The 24,034-nt window shown below is 42.2% G+C and overlaps 1 protein-coding gene across 3 annotated transcripts; it reads right to left on the reverse strand.

Annotated features, from left to right (window-relative positions):
- LOC133473516 (uncharacterized) lies at nucleotides 1-23,235 on the reverse strand. 3 transcript variants are annotated; one of them, XM_061765188.1, is made up of 6 exons: nucleotides 22,610-23,233; nucleotides 17,202-17,398; nucleotides 11,991-12,159; nucleotides 5,347-5,442; nucleotides 4,764-5,238; nucleotides 1-4,388 (listed from the first exon to the last, which is right to left on the reverse strand). In XM_061765188.1, the coding sequence occupies exons 1-6, from the start codon at nucleotides 22,634-22,636 to the stop codon at nucleotides 3,478-3,480; spliced, it is 1,875 nt and encodes a 624-aa protein (XP_061621172.1). In that variant the 5' UTR covers nucleotides 22,637-23,233; the 3' UTR covers nucleotides 1-3,477. The 3 variants fall into 3 exon arrangements, with proteins under 3 accessions (XP_061621172.1, XP_061621170.1, XP_061621171.1); XM_061765186.1 differs by having other exon boundaries at nucleotides 4,764-5,442; nucleotides 22,610-23,235; XM_061765187.1 differs by lacking the exon at nucleotides 22,610-23,233 and having other exon boundaries at nucleotides 4,764-5,442; nucleotides 17,202-18,686.
- Nucleotides 23,236-24,034: the final 799 nt, after the last annotated feature.

Below are 24,034 nucleotides of genomic sequence, written 5' to 3' on the forward strand. Positions count from 1 at the left end.
CATAGTACAATGTCATTATTTATTTCTGGGGGACAAAAACATACTGTGGTACTCTCCATTTGAGTGAAAATAATCGTCCCAACCACACTGTGAAATGTGGTGCTTTAGCTGCTCTTCCCTAAAGTTGGATGATGTCATTACGGCATGCTAACATTTACATCATGCTAATGTTACATCATTGCAAGAAGGAAGTGTGTTTAAAAACAAACACAAACATTTTGGAATTTCAATCAAACTCTGAATGACTCCAGTCAGGATGTCACACGCTCGGTGCAGCTTAATGCTAAGTCACATCAACGCTACAAACATGTCTGCAAGCATTTTGTGCTTTATAGAAAAATAATATTGTAAAATGGACTTTGGTTGTTATACAATGTCAAAGTCACATCTTTGGCCATACTACTATGTCCTTTGGTGTACACACACACACGCGCTCTCTTGCTCTCGCTCTCTCTCACTCTCGCCCTCTTTCTCTCTCACACACACACTCACACACTCACACACACCATCTTGCAGAGTTCTCTGTCATGTTGTGTCACTCCCAAATCTTTGTTCATACAGAATTGGTTTAAGTAATTCTAATAGTCAAATGTTCATCTGGAAATTTACAGTATGTTTCACAAGGCTAAATTTGAGTGACTAAGATGATAAGAAGATGACGCAAAAGACCTTTCACGTTTGTACAACCCCAATTCCAATGAAGTTGGGACCTTGTGTTAAATATAAATAAAAACAGAATACAATGATTTGCAAATCATGTTCAACCTATATTTAATTGAATACACTACAAAGACAAAAATATTTAATGTTCAAACTGATAAACTTTATTGTTTTTAGCAAATAATCATTAACTTAGAATTTTATGGCTGCAACACGTTCCAAAAAAGCTGGGACAGGTGGCAAAAAAGACTGAGAAAGTTGACGAATGCTCATCAAACACCTGTTTGGAACATCCTGCGGGTGGACAGCCTAATTGGGAACAGGTGGGTGCCATGATTGGGTATAAAAGGAGTTTCCCTGAATTGCTCAGTCATTGACAAGCAAAGATGGGGCGAGGTTCACCTCTTTGTGAACAAGTGCATGAGAAAATAGTCGAACAGTTGAAGGACAATGTTCCTCAACGTACAATTGCAAGGAATTTAGGGATTTCATAATCTACGGTCCATAATATCTTCAAAAGGTTCCGAGAATCTGGAGAAATCACTGCATGCAAGCCCCAAGGCCGAAAACCAACATTGAAAGCCAGTGACCTTCGATCCCTCAGGCGGCACTGCATCAAAAACCCGACATCAATGTGTAAGGGATATCACCACATGGGCTCAGGAACACTTCAGAAAACCAATGTCAGTATATACAGTTTTGCGCTACATCCGTAAGTGAAACTTGAAACTCTACTATGCAAAGCAAAAGCCATTTATCAACAACACCCAGTAACGCTGCCGGCTTCTCTGGGCCCGAGCTCATCTAAGATGGAGTGATGCAAAGTGGAAAAGTGTTCTGTCTTCCGATGAGTCCACATTTCAAATTATTTTTGGAAATCGTGGACGTCGTGTCCTCCTGGCCAAACAGGAAAAGAACCATCCGGACTGTTATGGATGCAAAGTTCAAAAGCCGAAGCTGTACATCAAGCAAGAATGGGAAAGAATTCAATTCCTAAACGTTGATTGAATGTTGTTAAAAGAAAAGGTGCTATAACACAGTGGTAAACATGACCGTGACCCAGCTTTTTTGGAACGTGTTGCAGCCATAAAATTCTAAGTTAATGATTATTTGCTAAAAACAATAAAGTTTATCAGTTTGAACATTAAATATCTTGTCTTTGTAGAGTATTCAATTAAATATAGGTCGAACATGATTTGCAAATCATAGTATTCTGTTTTTATTTATGTTTAACACAACGTCCCAACTTCATTGGAATTGGGGTTGTACAAAAGTCGAGGGGATCATCAAGATTTTTCTTGGCAAATGTGAGCTGAGCCTTTGTGTTCTTTTTTTTTAAATTATTTTTTATTAAAAAATTTTTTGGTCAGCAGTGCTTTTCGCCTTTTCCCCCCAGCGTCTTTCTTATGGTTGAGAAACAATGACCTTAAATGAGGTCAGTGAGGCCTGCATTTCTTTGGATGTCGTTCTGAATTATTTTGTCACCTCCTGAGTCGTCCTTGTGCTTTTGGAGTAATTTTGGTTCTTTTATCACTTCTTGGAAAGTTTACCACTGTTCCCAGTTTTTTGTCCATTTGTGGATAATGGCTCTGACCGTGGTTTGCTGGAGTACCGAAGCCTTTGAAATGACATTTTAACCGTTTCCAGACTCATAGATTTCACCATGTTTCTCATCTGTTCTTGTATTTCTTTGAATCATGGGATGATATGTTACCCTTTGATATCTTGTAGCCTACTTTGTCTGACAGGAACTGTTTAAGGACAATTACTTTTTTATGTAGGATCAGATACATTTGGATTTTTTCCCCCCCTTGATAAATGAAGTCATTGACCTGAAATTGCACTTTGTATTTACTTGGGTTGTCTTTATGACGGAGAACATTTATGTGTAATCAATATGTAAAAAATTAAATCTGAAATCAGGAGGGGGGAAAATAGGTTTTCACTGCTCTGTAATTGTCCACCCATCCATTTTCAGTGTTGGTTATCCTCATTAGGGCCACAGATTACCTGGAGCCTATCCCAGGTGTCTTTGGGAGGCAGGTTACAACCTGGACTGGTCGCCAGCCAATCGCAGACAATGTATTTGTATTGTCTTTAAAAAATGCTAAAATGTTGATACCTCACTAACCAAAATTCTAATGTTACTCCAGTTTTTTTCCACTCCATTTTTGTCTATGATGTGTATGGTATGTTAGCCTAGCATTTTAATTGGTTTTGCAAGGGGCCCCTGTCTGACTTTGATATGGTAGCACAACACTGAAACCTTAAGGACTTAGCAACAGTAACTCAAGGACTGGAGGAAGTCTTTGTGAAAGATCAATTGTCAAGGCATGAAAAAAAAACAGTATTTTCTATCAATAAAGGCTACTAATGCTGCTAGTTGCTAGTCCAGCAGCTGTGGGCCATCAACAAACTAATCTGGTCTTCTGTAGCTAATAATAAAATCATCTGTTTCTGTTATGCTAAGCTAACAGCTAACAATAGTCTTTTGATTGGATAGTTGGGTGGAAGTCTTGGCAAAAAAAAAAAAAAGGCAAATATGGAACTGAAATGTGAAAAGGCGTACCCACTCGTGTATTGTGGCCCACAAGTAGTCCTGCTGTGTCTAGTTTGGCTTTGATGTGTTCTGAGCATCACACTAAACCTTCAGTTCAGTCAATTCTAAAGTTTGGTCCATTTGGATATCTTGTGTGGTCTCCACAGCTACCCCTAGTGTCAACATGATACCTGACTTCTGTTGATTTTGAACCAACAAACAAATAAACTTGAATGGGATAGATGTGTCAGCCTCATTAGGTATGAGGCTCCACCCCATCAGACAGTAGTAACAGACAGCAGAGGGCTGGGGCACAGTTGAATGTCCACCTCCACTCGGGTCCCATGTGTAAGCAGTTCCTCCACTGTTGTCCAATCATCAAGTAGCTTGCTGTTCCTTAGTCGGTTCTGCTTCCTGTGGCTCAGCTCCAGAACCATCTGGGAAGACAGAGAGCTCTGACCTCCACTCCCCATGGGCTCATCACCACTGCGCCGCTCTCTATGTTGCCGTGACAGCACCAGGTGACGTCTCCTCTCAGCCCGGTTCCAGTACCGGCCGGCCCAGGGCCCGTCCACCCCTAGGTGGTCTCCCGGCCCCTCTCCGTCCCCATGCACCTCCTCGTCAGTGGTGACCTCGCTGCGTTCCCGCGCCAGCTTGTAAGCTCGGGCACGGAGCAGCTGATTCCTGACGGACTTCTGATTGGACTGGCGACAGTGGGGGGAAGGTGGAGACCGGGGTTTCCTGTGCGCTCCCAGGGTGTTGTAATAAGGACCAGCAGAACCTTTTTGAATTCTGGCTTGATTTCCCAGAGTCTGAAACGTACGCCAGTCTGTTGAGCCACTAGAAACCAAGCTATGACTCCTGGAGTCCTCTTCCCTATTGCTGCCTGCACTCTGGCCAGTTCTGGTTCTCTGGTGACTGGTCAGGCTAGTTCTGTCTATGCTGAGGTAAGCAGGATAGCTATCCTGGCTCATCAGAACCAGCGTGTTATTGGCTGGATGTGGTTGGCTATTCTGGACCTGCTTCGTTACCAGGTTTGGTTTCATGGGGTGACTTTCCCTGCGATGCTGCTGGGCTTCACTCAGATCCATTACGGTCCGACTGCATCCCGGCACCTCAATGGTACAGCCTCTTGCTTGGTGCTGCTCCAGCCACAATGCCCTCCGCTGACAGGGCTCAGTACGACAACCTGGAGGCAGACACAATCCATTAGCCTAGTTCTGGTTCCCAGATGGTACCCATCTGCTTTAACGGAAGGGGATATTTAAGCTCTATTTTTCTCCGACCAGTTCAGTTCAGTTTGGTGAACAGTTTTTGGTGTTTCGATTGTGAAGGATTCCAAAATGTTTAATTTTGGATCTGCTGAGATGCTAAACAGACTTGTCAGTGGATGATTTTGTGGTTTTTATTTGATGTTAATACCACTGGAAGTCTTCTGCTTTGTTGGTCTTTGGAGGAGATTCAGGAATAGGCTGACTAAATATTTTGGTACCCTTCACAACCTTTCAAAGCAAACAAAAGACAAAAGAGACTAACTGGAGTGCAATGACGGAGCTCTACTAACCGGGGGAGGGCGAAGGTAGCGACCGCTTGCAAAGCAATGTGGGACTCTTCTCCGCTCGGTTGAAGTGCACCCTGGTAGTGGTGCTGTTGCCCACCATGCAGCGGGAAGATTGCTGCGCCCCCGTGTGGCTCATGAGCATTGTCTCAGGGATGGACTCCAGATCCCAGTGACCTCTCTGCTTGTGGGGGGAGTGGCCCAACAGTAGGTGATGGGCGTTTTTGTGGCGAGACCTATGCTCACCAGTGCTGACGCTGTGGAAACCTGAGTCGCTGGGTTCTGAAGAAACAAGCGACTCGGAGGAAGAGGAGGAGCCCTGAGAGGAGGGGGTGTGGCCCGGAAGTGATGAAATGGCATCCGTCTCGCCTTCAGAGAGTGGCACCCGGTTATGTGGGCTATCAGGGTCGCAGCCCAGTCGGCTGTCCAGCTCATTGAGGGAAATGTAGCCCAGAGGACGCCAGGTGGGGTAGTAGTTGGACTGCATGTAAGAAATCACTAATGTTAGTGTACGAGAACGAAATGATTTTTTTCCCTTGTTTGTCAAAATTTCTGATTGTTCAAAAATTAATGGTGCAGGAAGAACGACCTGTCTGGAAGAATTCTTCTGCTCCGTTTCTCCAGTGTTGTAACAGCCAAGCAGACAACTTTCGGAAGTGGGCTGATACGCCGACATTTCTGGAGCCTGGACCAACACAGAAGTAAATTTTTTAATGATATAGTGTATCATAAGGCCTTAGGAAACAAGTCATGACATTTTTATTTATTTTTTTACACACATGAAGAGGGCGGCACGGTGGACGACTGGTTAGAGCGATAGCCTCACAGTTCTGAGGACCCGGGTTCAATCCCCGGCCCCACCTGTGTGGAGTTTGCATGTTCTCCCCGTACCTGTTTGGGTTTTCTCCAGGCACTCCGGTTTCCTCCCACATCCCAAAAACATGCATTAATTGGAGACTCTAAATTGCCCGTAGGTGTGAATGTGAGTGCAGATGGTTGTTTGTGTGTATGTGCCCTGCGATTGGCTGGCAACCAGTTCAGGGTGTACCCTGCCTCCTGCCCGATGACAGCTGGGATAGGCTCCAGCACGCCCACAACGGCTGAGGAGAAGCGGCTCAGAAAATGGATGGATGGACACATGAAGAGTTTCCAGGTGTCTTAATAAACACCCCTGTTCACAGCAGCTGTCCTGTCTCATGAATGAAACCAAATGAACCACTGCTCATCCCACCTCCCTGGGTGTTCCAATGCGAGAAACATCATTGCCAGAGAAACTTGAGTAGTACAACCCAGGAGGGGTCCACCACCATCTTATGCTGTCTAGCCACACTCTCCTCTACCACTACCTTACAGTTGGTAACCTCCTTCAGATTACATCATCTGCACAAGATGTAATCCACCTGCGTGCTTCTACCTCCGCTCTTGTAGGTCACCCTATGTTCGTGCCTCTTCTGGAAAAAAGTGTTCACTACAGCCATTTGCATCCTTGTTGCAAAGTCTACCACCATCTGACCCTCCAAGTTCCTTTCCTGGATGACGTACTTACCCATCACTTCTTCATCACCCCTATTACCTTCACCAACATGTCCATTACAATCTGCACCAATTAAGACTCTCTCTCTGTCTGGGATGCTCAGAACTACTTCGTCTAGCTCCTTCCAGAATTTCTCTTTCACCTCTAGGTCACATCCTACCTGTGGGGCATAGCCACTAATCACATTACACATAACACCCTCAATTTAAAATTTCAGCCTCATCACTCGATCTGATACTCTTTTCACCTCCAAGACATTCTTAGCCAACTCTTCTTTTAAAATAACCCCGACTCCATTTCTCTTCCCATCTACACCATGGTAAAATAATTTAAACCCTGCCCCTAAACTTCTAGCCTTACTGCCTTTCCACCTGGTCTCCTGAACACACAATATATCAACCTTTCTCCTTATCATCATGTCAACCAACTCCCGAGATTTTCCTGTCATAGTCCCAACATTCAAAGTCCCCACATTCAGTTCTAAGTGCTGTGCTTTCCTCTTCTCTTTCTGCCGAAGAACCCGCTTTCCACCTCTTCTTCTTCTTTGACTTCGACCCACAGTAGCTGAATTTCCAACAGCGCCCCGCAGGTTGACGGTGCCGGTGGCGGACGTTGTTAACCCGGGCCACGACCGATCCGGTATGGAATTCTTTGGGTGAAGAATGTGTGGCGCAAAATATGACAAAGGAGACCCCACACTGTTGACGAATGGAAGAAGTACATCAAGCAAGAATGAGAAAGAAGTCCACCTACAAAGCTTCAACAATTAGTGTCCTCTGTTCCCAAATGCTTATTGAGTGCTGTTAAAAGGAAAGGTGATGTAACACCGTGGTAAACATGCTTCTGTCCCAGCTTTGTTGGAATGTCTTGCAGGCATAAAATTCAAAATGAGGGAATACTTTTTTGTGTTTTCAATTGAATATTGGTTGAAAATGATTTGCAAATCATTGTATTCTGTTTTGGTTTTACATAACATTCAATTTCATTGGAATTGAAGTTTGTAATTGCATTGGGGAAAAAAAGATTTGAAATACATTTATTTTTATTTGAAATTGTTTAACCAGGAAAGGTTCATTGAGATTAAAAAGTCCTTTGCAAGAGTGTCCTGGTTCAAGACAACAAGTGGTCATGAAAGCAACAAACAGACATAAACAATACAAAATAAATACATAAGGCACATCAACATATTCAGTGAAACCTCAAAAGATCAGATAAGATAATTGAAGACTCTAAATTGCCCGTAGGTGCGAATGTGTGTGCCAATGGTTGTTGGTTTATATGTCCCCTGGCAACCAGTTCAGGGTGTACCCTGCCTCCTTCCCGGTTGATAGCTGGGATAGGCGACCCTTGTGAGGATAAGCTGTAAAGAAAATGGATGGATGGATAGATGTCAATACAACCTTCTATCTTTAAAAAATGGGTCTCTAGGTTGTCTGGGCCTGGCGATTTCCTGGAATCTAGGTTCTGAGGGCCTTATGCCCCTAAGAAGCAGTGACTGGCCTAACGGAAAACTAACTGATACTTTCCTGATGTGCGAGACTGGAACACTATTTGAATTGTTTAGTGTATCAAAAAGGGACCCAGTTGAGATAAAGTGCTCATTAAACAGATGGAGCATAGAGGATTTATCAGTGATGTTATTTGATCCTTGATGATGCAAGGAGGGGAGTTCACTCCGTTTAGCTTGATTTTATGTTCTTCCAGAAGAGCCTTGGGTTATTAAGGTTTTGTGAAATTGTATTTAGGAAATGCTCTGCTTTTGCTTTTTTAATGTCAAGTGTACAGTACGGTAGCTGGGAGGTGCAAAACAATAAAACAAATTGTGAGACACTTCTGCATTTGAGAAAACAAATGAACAAAAGTTGAAACTAATTTACATTTCAGAAAACAAATGAACAAAACACGAAACAAATTTATATTTCAGACTACAAATTAACAAAAGTGGTGTAGTGATGCACTCCCCTGACTTTGGTGTGGGCAGTGTGGGTTCAGTTCCCACTCAGTGACGGTGTGAATGTGGGTGTGAATGGTTGTCTGTATCTATAAGTGCCCTGTGACTGACTGCCAACCAGGTATGGGCGTAGTCCGCCTTTCGCCCGAAGTCAGTTGGGATAGGCTCCAGCGGCCCGCGACCGTGAACAGGATAAGCGGTATTGAGAATGGATGGATGGATGAAATTAAGAAAAGCCGAACTACTTTTACATTTCAGAAACAAATTAACAAAACACAAAACAAATTTACATTTCGGAAAAAACAATGAACAAAAAACGCAACACTTTTACCTTTCAGAAAACAAATTAACAAAACAAGAAACAAATTAACAAAAGCCGAAACAAATTGTGACAGAAACTGGAACGGGAACATACCATATCACAGATTGACGTGTTATTAGGATTCCAACACACTTTCTTGGCAGGATACGCCCTGCTTCAATATTACTGGCTCCAGGACACGCGCTGCTGCACTATGATTGGCTGCTGTATCCTGGTAGAACGCGCTGTTGCTTCCAGACAGAAAAAGAAGTTTGTGACTTATTAGGTGTGGTGGCATTAATATAAATGCCATTAACCCTAAAACTTGCCACACACTGCCCAAAGTGGTTGAACCTGACTGGACCTGACCATCGCATAAAAATAAACGTTGCAGACGCACCCCTCCACATTGAGCGATTGTATTTATGAACGCCCTAAACAGCGAGCCTGTATAGATGTTTGATGCTGTATATACAATATATTGTACTTTATCACATTTCTTAAACCATAAAAAGAAATATTAGGAGGTTGCTAAAGAGGGGGATGGTGGCGAGAATTATAGCAAAAGAGTGGATACTTGAAAGGAAGCTCACCGGCTAAATTCATTTGAACGTACATTCTGGTCACAAACTTCGCTTTTTCATCCACAGGCATATTATACATTATGAATGTAGTTTAGTATTGCTGTAAAACAACATTTGATGCTTTATATACTATTTATATGGCTTGAGCCGAGGCGACGCGGCGACACGGCTCGTGAACCCGGAAATGTATTTTCACTGTGAGGGAAAGCTCTGCATTTTGATTGAATGTACTGTAAACTGCGACGTTAAGACGCCATGCAACAGAGGATAAAATTTTGAATCGCGGCAAAACCAGTGGCCGACCAATTGGCCACTCGTGGAAACAGTTGCCAAATCACGCACACTGTGCCATACTTCAGACAGGTTCAGCGGCGGCGCTCGTTGTGCGTCAGGCTTAACCCTAACCTTAACCCATCCTAAACTGCATTAACCCCAACCCTAGTCCTAAAACGAAACATAACAAATTTTTTTTTATTTTGTAGAAATGTGATACATATTTGGGATGGTCATTTCATTACATCTGCGTAGCCTACCCTCTCCGTGATGCAGGAGCCAATCATGTTGAAGCGGGGTGCGTCTAGCCAAGAAAGGGTGTGTGATTCCTCATAAGGCGTCATTATACATTCCCTTTCCGGTTTGTGTCACTTATAATTTGTTTGGAGTTTGTTTATTTCTTTCGTGTCTAATTTGTTTTCTGAAGTCCAGATTTGTTTCATGTTTTCTTAATTTGTTTTCCTAAGAGTAAGTGTTTCGGTTTTTGTTAATTTGTTTTCTGAAAAGTGTTTCAGCTTGTATTAATTTGTTTTCTGAAATGTACATTTGTTTTTTGTTTTGTCCATTTGTTTTCTGAAATGTCAATTTGTTTCAACTTTTGTTCATTTGTTTTCTGAAATCTAAAAGTGTTTCAGCTTTTGTTTATTTGTTGTCTGAAATCTAAAAGTGTTTAAGGTTTTGTTTATTTGTTTTATGAAATGCAAAAGTGTTTTACAATTTGTTGTATTGTTTTGCACTTCTAAGCCACCATAGTACAGGCATTCCTCAACCTTCTTCAGTGCAAGCAATCAATTTCCATACGAGATGCCCTAGCATTAGACCATGCCACACTGTGTTAATGAAGTAATTTATTTAGGTCAGGTGTAAACCATGCAGTTACATAGCCCTTTACCCTGATTTTTTTGTAAGGTGCATTTGTTTATTGTTTCATTAAAAACATCACCAAAAATATTGTTTAGGATTTTCTATGTTATTTATAATTGTGACTTCATCCCAATCAAAGTCATAGAGATCATAGAAAAATCCCTGTTCATTAAAGATCTTCATGTTCCTTTTCATAATGAGATGTGGCTTAGTTTTAGGAAGTTTTGTGTCGCTAACGAGCAATGACACAGTGGTCACTAATGTCATTAGCGAACACAGACACAGGAGAGAACTTATGAGGAACATTATCCACCCATCCATTTTCTGAGCCGCTTCTCCTCACTAGGGTTGCGGGCGTGCTGGAGCCTATCCCAGCTGTCATCAGGCAGGAGGCAGGGGAACACCCTGAACTGGTTGCCAGCCAATCGCAGGGCACATACAAACAAACAACCATTCACACTCACAGTCACACCTACAGGCAATTTAGAGTCTCCAATCAATGCATGTTTTTGGGATGTGGGAGGAAACCGGAGTGCCCGGAGAAAACCCACACAGGCACGGGGAGAACATGCAAACTCCACACAGGCGGGGCTAGGGATTGAACCCGGGTCCTCAGAACTGTGAGGCTGATGCTCTAACCAGTCGTCCACCGTGCCACCTGAGGAACATTAGTTAAGATTAAATCAATTAACAATGATTTATCAGGACATCTAAGATTGGAACGAGTCGGTTTGTCCACCATCTGGAAAATATTCAACGAGTCACATTGTGTTCTAAAATCATTAGATATGGAACGTAGCCAGTTCCAATTAAAATCCCCTATGAAAACAATTTCATTATAATGTGGCTCTGATATGATTTGCATCAAGGCAGAAAGTGCACCACTCTCTGCAGAGGGTGTCCTGTAACAACCCACAACAGTCATGTGATGCCATTCAGAAAACTCAAGATCTAGAGCTAAGAATTCAAATTGTTGGCTCAGTGATTTTGAAATAAGGACTTGAACATGAAACTTGTCTGAAACAAAAATGGCCAGGCCACCACCTCTTTTAGGTTGATCAGTCCTAGAAACATTATAACCATCAACATCAATATCCTTGTCCATAATGGACTTACTCAACCAGGATTCGATATAACAATCAGACGAGCATTAGTTGAATGCGTGCAAATAAGCACCAATGTCCAGGTTATTAATGAGACTGCGCCCGTTAAGATGAATAAAACCAAGCCCAGTTCATCTTCATCTTTTAAAATCCCAGTTTTAAAATATGAAGCTCCCTCAATGTTGCTGACAGCAGTTGGTCCAGGATTAGGCAAAACATTTCCGGACATCAACAATAATAAGAAATTAATAATTTCCTCCTTGCCAAAGAACAAGGAGTCAAAGAGTCAATCCTTGAATTACTATTAATGCTGGAGCCTTCAGAAAAGGTAAACCAGTCTTTCAACACAGTCAAATATAAAAGACGGACCAGGATTTCAGAGTTAAAAGAATCCACAACAACAAAAATGTTAAACCCCCAAAATTCTTGAATAAGTGGGGATAAACTTCCAATAAGCATTTTCAGTGTTGGTTCCCCACCAGTAAAAACAAATAGAAAAAGAACTAACAAAAAGAAAATTGAAAATAATTAGAAAAAAAAAGGTGAATCTGCAGGTGCCGAACTGCTGTACAAGCTTCTAAAAAGTCACTTTTACATTATGTTCCCTTAAATTAATTGCTCACCTGGTAGTCCAGGCGGTCCAGATGGTCCAAGCTGTAGGAGACGCCGGGCAGGTAGTTGGTGGCGTGGTGCTGTGTGCTGGACCCTCTGGACATGTACCCATTGGTTGGATAGATGTCTTGTGACATCATCAGGGCGTTATTGCCAGTATACATATTGTCATATAAGTGTCTGTGAGGAAGAAAGTTGGCATTAAACATGAATATTTTTCTTAAACTATCTAGTATCTATGAATATTCATTCAACTTGTGGTGCATTGTGGTGACCTTGGTGAACGTGAAGGTGAACGAGTGCTAGTAGTACTAGCTACTTAATCCTTTTTACTTTTCCACTACTTGCCATTTAGTATTTGTTTTGCATCATGCTATAAACCAGGGGTCTCAAACTGGTGGCCCGGAGACGATATTTTGTGGCCCCACCTTAATATGAAAGTTTGTTTGTGCGGCCCTCGAGTTTTATTTGAATGGCACTTTTTTCTCTTTTTTCCCATGCTTTTTAGAGGATTTCCACTTTGAAATGATATTTGTTGCACTGTATGCTGTTTTAATTGTATTTTTATTTTATTTTTTTCCCTTTGTTTTAAATGTTTATGAGCTGTTTTACCTTGTGTATGAAATGCGCTACATAAATACATTTTATTTGCTTTGCTTTGCTTTTACAGTGTTCACGGTGTATATGGCTCTCGGGGGCGTGACGGCTTTATGCAAGCAGAGAAACATTTTTCAATGAGTGAAAGTTACAGCAGCGTTGCCATGGAGATTTTTCTACTGTGCCTGGCTAGGCAAACGCGGACATTCGTCCCAGCGCGCTGTGTTCACAACACGTCCAAAAAAAAGTGTTTTAAGTTGCTGCCAAGCGTGACATGATACGACGGACATACGTAGGTTATGTCTCGCTCTGAATAAATCAAAGTGATGGATGCGCGGCGAGATAAAAGAAGGGTGGGGAAGTCGTTGGTGTGGTCTGCGGTCTGAGTCCTATTGAACAAGCTGGTCAAAGACTCCACAGCCACCTCTCCTAGAGGCTTCCATACCTCCACAGGTATCATCAGGACCAACTGCCTTTCCATTTTTCATCCTCTTTAATGCCTTTCTAAATTCCCCCTTACTAATCATTGCCACTTCCTGGTCCACCACACTTGCCTCTTCTACTCTCCCTTCTCTCTCATTTTCCTCATTCATCAACTCCTCGAAGTATTCTTTCCATCTAGCTAGCACACTGCTGGCACCAGTCAACATATTTCCATCTCTATCCTTAATCACCCTAACCTGCTGCACATCCTTCACATCTCTATCCCTCTGTCTGGCCAGCCTGTATAGATCCTTTTCTCCTTCTTTAGTGTCCAACCTGCCATACATGTCATACTATGCGTCTTGTTTGGCCTTTGCCACCTCTACCTTTGCCCTGTGTCGCATCTCAATGTATTCCTTTCGCCTCTCCTCGGTCCTCTCAGTTTCCCACTTCTTCTTAGCTAACCTTTTTTCTTGTATGATTTCCTGTACTGTGAGGTTCCACCACCAAGTGTCCTTCTCCCCTTTCCTGCCAGAAGATACACCAAGTACTCTCCTGCCTGCCTCTCTGATCACCTTGGCTGCAGTGGTCCAGTCTTCTGGAAGCTCCTCCTCCCAACCGAGCGCCTGTCTCACCTCGTCCCGAAAAGCTGCACAACACTCGTCCTGTCTCAACTTCCACCACATGGTTCTCTGCTCTGCCTTTGTCTTCCTAATCTTCCTCCCCAACATCAGTCATCTTACACACCACCATCCTATGCTGTCTAGCCACACTCTCCCCTACAACTACCTTACAGTCAGTAATCTCCTTCAGATTACATCGTCTGCACAAAATGTAATTCACCTGCGTACTTCTACCTCCGCTCTTGTAGGTCACTCTATGTTCGTGCCTCTGCTGGAAAAAAGTGTTCACTTCAGCCATTTGCATCCTTTTTGCAAAGTTTACCACCATCTGTCCCTCCATGTTCCTTTCCTGGATGCCGTACTTACCCATCACTTCTTCATCACCCCTATTTCCTTCACCAACATGTCCATTAAAATATGCACCAATCACGACTCTTTCTCTGTCTGGGATGATCAGAACTACTTCGTCTAGCTCCTTCCAGAATTTCCCCTTCACCTCTAGGTCACATTTTACCTGTGGGGAATAACCACTAATCACATTATACATAACACCTTCAATTTCAAGTTTCAGCCTCATCACTCGATGTGATACTCTTTTCACCTCCAAGACATTCTTAGCCAACTCTTCTTTTAAAATAACCCCGACTCCATTTCTCTTCCCATCTAGACCATGGTAAAATAATTTAAACCCTGGCCCTAAACTTCTAGCCTTACTGCCTTTCCACCTGGTCTCCTGGACACACAATATATCAACCTTTCTCCTAATCATCATGTCAACCAACTACCAAGATTTTCCTGTCATAGTCTCAACATTTAAAGTCCCCACACTCAGTTCTAAGTGCTGTGCTTTCCTCTTCTCTTTCTGCCGAAGAACCCGCTTTCCACCTCTTCTTCTTTGACTTCGACCCACTGAATTTCCAATGGCGCCCTGCAGGTTGAGGGCGCCGGTGGCGGACATTGTTAACCCGGGCCACGACTGATCCGGTATGGAATCTTTTGGATGAACGCTCATATTTGTTTGGGAAAGTTTTAAGCCGGATGCCCTTCCTGACGCAACCCTCTGCATTTATCCGGGTTTGGGACCGGCCTCCAGTTTGCACTGGCTTGTGCCCCCCATAGGGCTGCACATCACTTTTTAGATGTATAAAACATCAGGACAAAGTGACAACAAACCTTCTATCAGTCTCGTAATTTGAAGGTTACTACATGAATTAGATAAGAGTTCTCGATAACCAGAGGTCTTTTTGTCGAGCCCAAACACACAAATGATACAGGTAGTGAATTTTTATAGAAGATTTTATGAGATCTAACATGGGAATGTACAGGGAAACAATACAGGAAAAAAATGAAACAAAACAAAAGACAGATCAACATTGGCAAAGGAGACTGACTTGTGATGTAAGGTTGGGACTGAGCATGGGATGACAATGCATATTCTGTTCTTGTTAGTTTAAACCCAAATATACACTAATCTGTACTTTTGGTAGACAACAAGTTGGACTGACTTTGTGTGGAACGCAATTTAGGCAGGCTGGTCGAGCTTCCAAATGTCTGGCCGGTCCGGTCCGCACGGGGGAACAGGTGGATTTGGCGGAAAGAAGGAAGGAAAAAAAAGAAAAGCAGGAAAAACAAAAAGTTCCCAGGCAGGACGGCTGGAGCCCGTATGTCGCTGTTCACAAGACATTGGCCAGCTGCCAAGGGGGTGGTTCACCACCCCTTTTCCCCCCGCCTCCGGGACCAAAAGGGAAGCTAGACCGCCTCTGAATGTTACTTTTCCATTTTATAATTATTTTGTGGTTTAAACCCAGTGGAATAAAATATTAATCATGGATTTAAGATAACGAGACAATTTTCCAGCTTTGCATTGTCACACGCACATCCTCTTTAATCCCTGTAACAAATGTTTCAATTATATGTGGTTGTTGAGAACACTGTAATATTTGCAATGTGGCATTTGTGTTGTGTTGGGTAAAGCATGTCACCGGGTTCAATTGGCAAACAGATTTGACATCAGACATTCAAATTTGCAGAAATACAATCACTAGTGGCGCTATTCCAATGGTAACACTGGTGGCGGTCACGTAAAGTTCTTACAATATTATGTAACATTGAAGTCCAGTGAAGATTGTGATTAGTTAATCTGGGATTGCAGTAGCTTTCCACTACCTGTGGGTGTTGCTAGTGCTCCATCCATTGTCTCAGCCAGGAGGAGCAAATGTCACTGGACACAGCGGGAAAAAGAGAATTCTTTGCTGGTGAGCCTCTTCAGGCTGGCTAGGGATGGAAGTTAATTAATTTAGCGTCCAGGTGCGAAACCAGATGTCTGTGTCTCAGTTTTGATGCTACTTGGGACTGCCTTGTAATTCATTTAGCGTCGTGTGCGAAGTTCTATCTGCTGTGCTTCTCCTTAGATACGTAGACCAGGCCTTCTTTAGATGTCTTGTGTATGCAGACTGGCTCAGAGGGGCAGCCGAGGCAGGTATGCGGAACAGCACAAGACTGGGGGTGCTGGGTGTCATCTTTAATGGCGTGTCCACTACATTCTTCTTAAAGTGTAAATAAAGTAACAACAATCAAATCCACTTTTTACTTTTTACTACTTTTTACTTTGGATTTTTTTTTTCTGCACCCTCAGTGAGGTTTGTATGATAAACAATGACGTCCCAGTCATTTTCCTCTTGACATGAGAAAATAAGCGGCCTGCGTATTTGAATAAATGCTTTTGGACGGATGGCTTGCTGTTTCTTCAAGTCGCCAGCCACAAATTAGTGCTTGTTAAGAGACGTTGTTGTCTGATAAGTAGCTATTATTGTATTGATGATGTAACTGTAATCTAATTACTTTCCCGGGTACAGTAATACGTTACATTGCTCGTTACTCAAAATGGCGGTAATTTTGGAGATTATAATACTAGCATCCAGGGGCCCTCATACTGGTCAGACGAGACTTCAATCTTGATCAACTTCACACAAATGCAACAACAGGGAACAAAATGTGAAGGCAGCTCTTCGTGTACATTTTAATTTTCTTTATTATTATTTATTCATAATTTATTCTTATAGTTCAATTTTATATGAAAAATTATTTTATTATTATTATTTTACTGCGATTGGCTGGCAACCAGTTCAGGGTGTACCCCGCCTCCTGCCCGATGATAGCTGGGAGGCTCAGCACGCCCGCAACCCTAGTTAGGAGAAGTGGCTCAGAAAATGGATGGATGGATGGATGGATTATTGTTTTAATTCAGTTTTATGTTCTGTTGTATGAGGAGCAGTTTGTTACAACTGCGGTTGTTGTTTAAGTTGAGTAGTAAAGTTATTATGATGTGCCATACATCAAATAAATGATAAGCTATACCCAAAGATATTTTTAATTTTCAAAAATCTATTTTATGGTGTAGGGACCGACCCAAAAGATTTACAGTTATAATTGTTAAAAGATGCCACAGAAAGGTGTTAGAGCATTACTTTTCTCTGAGATAGGGCAACGCCCTGAGCACAAAAACAGCGAACACGTGGGTTTTTCAGCAAATGATACAGGGCAGGTTCCAAAGCGTATGCTACTATACGTACAACATACCCAGCGTTGGATCTGCCTCTGCCCTCCTCAGCCTCCACTAGTCCAATGTTTCTCAGTGCTTCCCAGTGTCTCTCTGAGGGGTTCTTGTGATCCACGCGCCTCCTCCAGTAACTCTGCCCCATTTTGCCCTCCCAGTGCATGCGCTCCATGAAGCGCTGCCGCTCATCGCAGTATCTATGGTGGGTCGGTTGTCGTGACTAGCGAGAGGGGTGACACATAAGAGAGGCCACCTAGAAAATGCTTTTACAACCAACCAGAAGTCAGAAGAAAAGTACAACATAACAATAACAATAACTGTCAAGGAACAGCTAGATGATCTACTTTGCCCTTGGAGTGGATTCGCTGGTTTAGCATGACATAGAACAAAATGTTCTATGAGATGAACAGAAAGAATGAATGCATTGAAACGTACCTGCACGGTTGCCAGGAAACAAGAAATGTATCTGATGCTGCACACCCTTCATGCCAACTGGGTCAACCGTGTGAGTCACTCGCTGTACAATATCCACACATTTTCATAGCCATATTATAGCGATACAGTGAATAGAATTGGCATTAGTGAAGCATTAGTAGAAGTATACCAAGAAAACTTTGATGAATCTTAAAGAGGAGAAACACTGTACTCTTGCACAAATATTCAAATACTCATGATTTAATGAAAGATTATAATATGATGAAAGGCTGAATTGACATTTTGTTCAGGAATACTTTATATTAGATACATCACATTTGTTTTAAACGTAGATGTAAAATATATTTACAAATATGAAAAGTATGTGCATGTGCCAAATCTTTCGCAGCACTAGTGCCGACATTTTGATTCGTGAGTATCTGCGATGCTTCTTTTGCCAAGGCGACGACTGCAGTCAACAATCAAAAGCTGAGATGGTGATGAAGCTCACAGGATATAGGTCAGCAGCCCTTGTTCACCCCGCCCAACTCTTGATGCTCACTATGCAATGCCTCTGGCACACACACAAGCACACATTGACGCAAATTGATTCAAGTCTCGCTTTGGCTTTCACTCGTCTGTTACCACTGCTGTCAAATATATTGCCCTCTTACTTTTCACTGTCGGACTATATCATCATGCTGAATCGCCTCACTATCCACGCATCCATTTTCTATATCATCCTCATTATGATCGCAGGTGGGCTGGAACGTATCCCACTGGGCTTTGGGATCATGGACTGGTCACCAGCCACGTAGACAAGCAAATGGAATTAAACTATTATGCATGTTTTGGAATGTGGGAGGAAGTCAGAGTATTTGGAGAAAAGCCAAGCAAGAGAAGAACATGCAATTGCATGCTAAACCACAAAGGAAGGGCAAAGCCCAGATTCAAACCCCAAACCTCAGAATTTTCTAGCTAGTGCTACCTACTAGACCACCATGCTGGTTCATCTCACTATATGGTCTCGCTATATGGGTTATTTTCATATAATTTGATCAATAACGGGAAAGACATGGCCCACTGAATTTCCTTTTGAAAATCAATTAATTTTATTGATATGAGTATTGGAATTATTGGCAGTTGTTATTCATCAAAAGGTAATAATTGTTTCTAAGAATAACAATTCAAATGTAATATTTTTCGAAATTTTAATGCCAAAATGCCTTTACCGTTAGGTGTCCGAAATGAAGTTTTATGATTTACATGTTTTCTGAAGATGCGTATTACATTTTTTTGATATATGGGATTTTTCTCCTATTGCTAAATATGCCTCTTCCATGAAAACTAACCCAAATCCTTCTTAATGTCTTCAGAGTTCCCTTTTTTGGTTCTTATACAAATGGTCCTTGTTTCATTCAAGCTTTCTTCACTGTTAATGCCACTGGAGGGAGCTTCATTATGTTGTTGCAATACACCAGAGAGATCACGTTATTCGGATTATTCCCACATCGTATCAAGGCAGGACACGCCCCATGCCTGGAAACTATGTTCTGTGAGCTGAAGTGCCAGGATGAAGCAGCCATTTTGCATTCACACAAGGCAACAAAATAAATGGTGTTGTTTCTGAGATGCCGGCATGGTGAACGACTGGTTAGCACATCTGCCTCACAGTTCTGGGGACCGGGGTTCAAATCCCGACCCCTCCTGTATGGAGTTTGGATGTTCTCCCCGTGCTTGTGTGGGTTTTCTCCGGGCACTCCGGTTTCCTCCCACAACCCAAAAACATGCGTGGTAGGTTGATTGAAGACTCGAAATTGCCCGTAGGTGTGAATGTGAGTGCTAATGGTTGTTTGTTTCTATGTGCCCTGTGATTGGGTTGCGACCAGGTCAGGGTGTACCCCGCCTCCCGCCCGAAGATTGCTGGGATAGGCTCCAGCACCCTGCGACCCTGGTGAGGAAAAGCGGTATGGAAAATGGATGGATGGATATTATTCCAAAGTGACAGTATTCTTGATTACAATATTTAGCTACTCTACCCAGCTCTGGTGGCAATATGAAATATTTTATCCAGATCCTCATCAAAAAAAAATGGCTTGTCATTACAATAAATTTTGTTGCTTTGGTAACGTAATGCTTGATGTCTTCAGGTCTGAATTGAGCTCTGAGCTTACAGTGGATAACAGCGGGTACATTGTCATCATGTGATGGTGAAGAAATGCTAGATGAAAACATTCCATAAGTGAGTGATTATGTTTTGACGTGGAGGAGGAAAAGGAGGAGGAAGGTGAGTCACTGTTTTCTCCTTTTTTGGACAAAATATAATTTTTTTTATGGAGAGGTACTGTTTTGTGCAAACACAATTGACGTTTCCTGTTGTTGTGTTGTGTTGTCAAGGATCGTCAAGTGAGGCCTGCCAGCATCATGTCAAAATGACACATTGTCTACCATTAAACAAACTTTACATTGTTTACGACACACAAAGTAAGAAAACATACAGCACAATATACACAAAAAGGCGCCACAATAATAAACAGCCTTGCCATGGGGCTAGTGTAAACATCAGTCATTCAACTCAAACATGCTACTAAGCATGTTAAGCAAACATGTTATGATGGTAGTCATGTGGCTTTAAAAAACAATAATAATACTAATAATAACTTGGATTTATATAGCACCTTTCACTAGGTTAACGCAAAAACAAAACAAAACAAAAACAGCCTAATGCGCTAATTTAGCCATTTATGTAAAGTACGCCTGTAAACATGCAAATAAATGCTTAAAATCCTGGATATCATGCTAATGAACACGGAGCTCTTTGCGTTAGCTATGTCTATAAACTTGCTAATTAAAGTTGAACAAAGTACAGGATACTCAATAAACATCATGTCAAAAAACTTAACTACTGACGAACGTGCCCTAAACATGTTTGCGACCTAGCTAGCATGCTAAAGAAAACAGAAGCATTTACATTAGCTACACCTGTAAACATGCTTATAAACATTTAACTATGTTGGCCAAAATGTTGATCAGAATATATTATTGTTAATTATTTGAACAAAAATTCTCATGTGCTGCTCACTGCATTGTTTGCTTGACATTTGTTTTCCTGACATTGTGACATCATCACTTCATGTCATGACATACTTGAGCAAAATCACATCATTGCACAACTTGATCACGTGATATTATGGCATCATCATGCAACGTTACAATGTAATCATGTAATCAACATGTGGCATTGTATTGTTATGTGCAGAGGTGCAACAATTAATCGAGAACTAATCCATCCATCCATCCTTTCTCTGAACTGCTTATCCTCACTAGGGTCACAGGTGTGCTGGAGCCTATACCAGCTGACCTTTGGGCGAGAGGCAGGGTACACCCTGAACTGGTCGCAAGCCAATCACAGGGCACATATAAACAAACAACCATTCACACTCACATTCACGCGTATAGTGAATTTAGGGTCTTCAGTTAACCTACCATGCATGTTTTTGGAATGTGGGAGGAAACCTGATTACCTGGAGAAAATCCACGCAGGCATAAGGAGAACATACCAACTCCACACAGGAAGGCAGGATTTGCATCCATCGGTTATTACACTGGTCACCAACAAATATAATGTCCAATATTTTTTTTTGTTGATTAAGGACAATTTTGATGTGCTGAATCCAAATACCACATTGGTTTTGCTCAATCAGGTCAAATGTTTGAACTATGGCCACATGGTTTTTACATGTTGTTTATATGTACAGGTATTTTCACTTTTGCGGTTCAAATAAATGGAGGTTCATGTCCTGAATTTTGAGCAATGATGATGTAACATTCAGTGTACAGGTACTTAATTTTATCAGTGTCTACTATTCAATTTACAGTGGGAAAAGTTTGTAACATTTGATAAATAAACTGTAAACAACTTGCCATAAAAACCTGACCTGAACAAAATGAACGGATGTCATTTTCAGATTCAGCGAAGCAAAATTGACTTAAATCCGTTGAAAAAACAGAAAATTTACACATAGTTTTTGTAACCCAGTGTTATCAAATCAATCGATAACTATTCTGATAATTCATTAATACTTTAGAGACATTGTCTAACTTCACTCTCTTAATAGTAAATATTCTCAGATTTCTGTAGTCCTCCATGGAGGCAGGCTTATTATCTTCACGTTTAATCAAAAGAAGACATTTGCCAAGATCTGCTTTTACTTTGGAAAACAATGATCTCCATTTTTGCCTATTTTCGGACTTTTTACAGAAAAAAACAGTCACTGAAACAGAATCAATTTGTTAGTGAATTTTCTGCAAAGTTAATATAAAATAATGTCCCGTTTTTGAATAAAGGGGTGGAAATTTAAACAAGAATTTATCATCAGATTAATTGATTAATCAAAATAAATTATCAACAGATTAATCATTAAAATAATCAGTTGCAGCTCTAGTTATTTGACATTATGACAACGATATCATAACAAGGCATCATGACATCCATCATGTAAATACGATTTTAGCATGACCTCCTCATGTGACTTTATATCATCATGCGACATCACATCAGCATGCAACATGCACATGACAATGATCTGTGGCATTATGACATATTCATGCAATTACAAGATAATTGTCTCATCAACCCGTGGCATTGTATCATGACGTGACAATATGACATGTGACATCCAGACATAACATGAGATCATCATGTGACATTATGACATCATCATATAACATCCTCATATGACATCTGATATCATCACGTGATATTGTGACATCATGTGACTTGAGGTGGTCATGTGACATTGTGACATTATCGTTTGACCACTGTGAGACAGTGTTTTTGTTACATGACAAGCAGACCGGAAGTCGTCTTAAAAGGCTTCCTCAGACGTTGTCATGGCATATGAACACCACCAAATTAGGGGCAATATTTTGAAGGCTATTGACATGGTAACCACGAATCCAGGCGTATCCAAGGAAACGCGCCTCCTTGTTGATCTTTCTGGAAGAGGTCACTCACCTTGGTCCGAGTGAGACGACACCCCATGCTGGTAGCAGGCCAGGTCTTTATAAGGTGTCAGGATGGTGAGGAGGAAGCGGAGGAGAAGGGTGAGGAAGAGGAGAGGGGAAGCAATGATAGGAAGAAGAATCCACAACCTCTGCCGCTCAGTCGTTCTCCTCCTGGAGGGAAAATGCAGACGCCATAATGCTGCCGCGTGCAAGGCATTCCATCACAGGAAGCAAAGATGAAGGGATGAAGAGCAGAGTTTCCTCCCCCTCCTCATTCCACTTCTCCTTCTGCCTCTGACCAGCGCCCAATCACAGAGCCCAGACAGTAGCTGCACGCTGTGATTGGCCGAGAGCAGCATCACTTCAAACATCCATTCAGGCCTTTCTCTTTGCCGCCACCCATCTTCGCGTCCTCCTCCTTCTCCTCGTCTTCTGACACAGACACCATGTGGAATTTTATTTTTATTTTATCTTCAGTTAACCTACCATGCTTGTTTATGGAATGTGGAGGAAACTGGAGTACCCGGAGAAAACACAGGCAGAAAGGGAGAACATGCAAACTCCACACAGGAAAGATTTGAACCCACCACCTCTGAACTGTGAGGCAAATATGGTAACCAGTTGGCCACTGTGCTGCTCCGGGAAAGACGTACCTCAGTGAATTTCATTTTGAAAATCAATTCAGTTTACTGATATGAGTATTTGAATTATTGGCAGTTGTTAACATTCATTTATTCATTAATTTTCTGTACTGCTTATCCTCACTAGGGTCGCGGGCGTGCTGGAGCCTATCCCAGCTGACTCCGGGCGAGAGGAAGGGTACACCCTGAACTGGTCGCCAGCCAATCGCAGTTGGTAACATTCAAAAGTCATGAATTGTTACTAAGAATACAAATTAAGGACAATTTTTCAAACTTTTAATGCCAAAATATCTTTACCGTTATATGTCCCAAAGGAAATTTCATGATTTGCGACATGATGCTAAATGCATTTGTGGATGTATAGAATCCTTCTCCTATTGCTATAATACGCCTTTTCCATGAACAAAAATTGCATCTTAGTTTCTCCAGAGTCTACAGAGTTCCTTTTTTGGGGGGTTCTTTTCCAAATGGTCCCTCTTTTTCACTCAAGCTGTCTTTACCCTTAATGCCACTGAAGAGAGCTTCATTATGTTGTTGTAATACACCAGAGGGATCTGTGAGCTGAAGTGCCAGGATGAGGCTGTCACGTTTGCTGGGACGGGTGGCGGCCGCTGGACGAGCGCCGGTGGAGCCGGAAGGGGAGCCTGGCGCAGCTGCAGAGGAGCCGGAACGGGCGCCTGGCGCAGCTGCCGAGGAGCCGGAACGGGAGCCTGGCGCAGCTGCCGAGGAGCCGGAACGGGAGCCTGGCGCAGCTGCCGAGGAGCCGGAACGGGAGCCTGGCGCAGCTGCCGAGG

This window comes from Phyllopteryx taeniolatus, unplaced genomic scaffold (genome assembly GCF_024500385.1).
Source record: "Phyllopteryx taeniolatus isolate TA_2022b unplaced genomic scaffold, UOR_Ptae_1.2 contig_27, whole genome shotgun sequence".
Taxonomy (NCBI): domain Eukaryota; kingdom Metazoa; phylum Chordata; class Actinopteri; order Syngnathiformes; family Syngnathidae; genus Phyllopteryx; species Phyllopteryx taeniolatus.

Coding starts and splice junctions, on each gene's coding strand:
- LOC133473516 (XM_061765186.1), bottom strand. CDS start 22,636: ATGGGGTGTCGTCTCACTCGGACCAAG. Junction 17,399..22,609: donor GTCGTCTCACTCGGACCAAG/GTGAGTGACCTC, acceptor CCCTCTCGCTAG/TCACGACAACCGACCCACCA. Junction 12,160..17,201: donor AGAGGCAGATCCAACGCTGG/GTATGTTGTACG, acceptor TCTTCCTCACAG/ACACTTATATGACAATATGT.